The 2,152-nt window shown below is 53.3% G+C and overlaps 1 protein-coding gene across 1 annotated transcript in view; it reads left to right on the top strand.

Annotated features, from left to right (window-relative positions):
* The window catches only part of N656DRAFT_752156 (uncharacterized protein), a gene marked incomplete at its 3' end in the record, with an annotated part of 3,887 nt that continues 1,735 nt past the window's right edge, over positions 1-2,152 (top strand). Inside the window, exons 1-3 of the mRNA XM_064813030.1 lie at positions 1-454; positions 501-675; positions 734-2,114. Of these exons, the coding sequence (XP_064670642.1) occupies positions 239-454; positions 501-675; positions 734-2,114 (1,772 nt within the window). The 5' untranslated portion in view covers positions 1-238. The remainder of the gene's footprint in view (positions 455-500; positions 676-733; positions 2,115-2,152) is intronic.

The following is a 2,152-nucleotide window of genomic DNA, read 5'->3' on the forward strand; positions in this document are numbered from 1 at the left end:
GCGACCGATCATCTTCATCGCCTCTTGTTTCGGCGGCCTTGTCCTGGCCGAGGTACGTCCCGATGCATGGACTGCAAACAGCAGTTAACATCCCCAGGCTATCAATCGAGCGGCCCAGCAAGGCAGCACCTACCGACATATTCTGCTTTCCACTATCGGGATCGTGTTTCTCGCCACTCCGTTCCACGGCACCGATGCTGCCAAGCAGGCTCGGTGGCAGGTGCTGGTTGCCGGTATTATGGGAGAGCAGGCCTCCGATCAGCTCATACAAGACCTCGAGCAGAAACACGACTTGGTTCGTCAGCGCATCCAGAAATTCACCGAGATCGCGAATGCCGAGGCGGTTCGACTGCCGCTGTATTGCTTCTTCGAAACCAAGAAGACGGAGCTGTTGAGACGCATTTTATCGCCGCGTTGGGCGAAGACGCTGGCTACAGGAGTGACCCACAAGATCGTACGTCAACTTTCTTGCCATTCATAATGCAGCTAACCTGGGACAGCTTGTAACGGAGTCTTCGGCTTGTCTCCATGGTTTCCATCGCCAAGGGCTGGATGCAACCCATTCGGGCATGAACAAATTCGCTGGCCCAGAATGCCCCAACTTTAAACTCGTCAAAGATGTAGTTAGGCAATTAGTTAGAAACGCATCGGCCGTTCTGACACTCCGGAAGAACTGTAAGTTGACCATCTCTGAGCGGGCTGCTACGGCCAGGATCATGCTAACATGGTGAAGCACCTGACGAGCGGCACTGGATGGTCCCGTTCGGACGTAACAGGGAATTCGTCGGCCGTGAAGCGATTCTCCAGGACCTCCTCGGGAGGATCCCTCCTAGTGTGGACAAGGATAACTGCCAGCGGACTGCAATCGAAGGGCTAGGAGGTGTTGGAAAGACGCAGATCGCACTCGAGGCCGCTTTTCGTGTTGGTGACGCGCATCCGGACTGCTCGGTTTTTTGGGTTCCCGCCGTGGATGCCACCAGCTTTGAGAACGCATACCGCGTCATCGGCCAGCTGCTCAAGGTACCCGGGATCAACGAGGAGAAGGCAGATGTCAAGGCACTTGTCAAGACAGCCTTGAGTTGTGAAAGCACGGGCAGCTGGCTTTTGGTCATCGACAACGCTGATGACATAAAGCTCTTTGGCGACATGGACCTCGGCGACTATCTTCCATTCAGCCGGAAAGGGTCTATTCTGTTCACAACGCGAAATCACGAAGTTGCGGTAGAGCTAGTCGAGTCTGAGCGTCGCATCATTCCAGTTGAAGAAATGAGCAGAGACGAAGCCCTTGAGCTGTTACAGAAAGGGTTGAAGGGGGATCAGATAGGCGATGTGGCAAGCACTGACGCGCTGCTGGAATTTCTTTGCAATCTCCCCCTAGCAATACGGCAGGCCTCTGCTTATATGGGCAAGAAGCAGATTTCGACTGCACAATACCTTGAGCTATGCAACTCCAGTGACGAGGATACGATCGAGCTGTTAAGCCGGGACTTTGAAGACCGACATCGATATAAGGACATCCAAAACCCTGTCGCCACAACTTGGCTGATTTCGTTCCAGCACATCTCAGAGCACGACCCGCTGGCAGCAGACTACCTCAGGTTTATGTGCTTCCTAGCTGGGAAGGATATTCCGCAATCTGTGCTGCCGCCGTCCGGCAGGCTAAAGACTATCGACGCACTTGGGACCCTAAAGGCATACGCATTCATCTCCCAACACAAGGAGTCCGATACTTACGACATCCACCCGCTAGTTCAAATATCGATGCTATGTTGGTTAGCTCAAAGTGGAGAGCAGGGGGAATGGGCCGCCAAAGTACTACAAAGGCTTGCAGACGTGTTTCCTGTTCCAAAACACGAAAACAGAGAAGAATGGATAGGGTATCTTCCGCATACACAACGCGCTCTTGAGTTGCGGAAGGGTACAGAAGACGGGGACGCACTGACTGGTCTTCTATCTAGGGTAGGTGAGAGTTTTCACCAGTTAGGAAAATATGAAGATGCGGAACGGATGCATCGGCAGGCATTGAAGTTGAGTGAAAATGTGTTGGGCAAGGAGCATCCAGACACACTTACCAGCATGAACAACCTTGCGCTTGTACTTGGGAGCCAGGGGAAGTACGAAGAGGCCGAGCGGATACACCGGCAGGCATTGG

The sequence above is a fragment of the Canariomyces notabilis genome (genome assembly GCF_033297395.1).
Source record: "Canariomyces notabilis strain CBS 508.74 unplaced genomic scaffold N656scaffold_9, whole genome shotgun sequence".
NCBI lineage: Eukaryota > Fungi > Ascomycota > Sordariomycetes > Sordariales > Chaetomiaceae > Canariomyces > Canariomyces notabilis.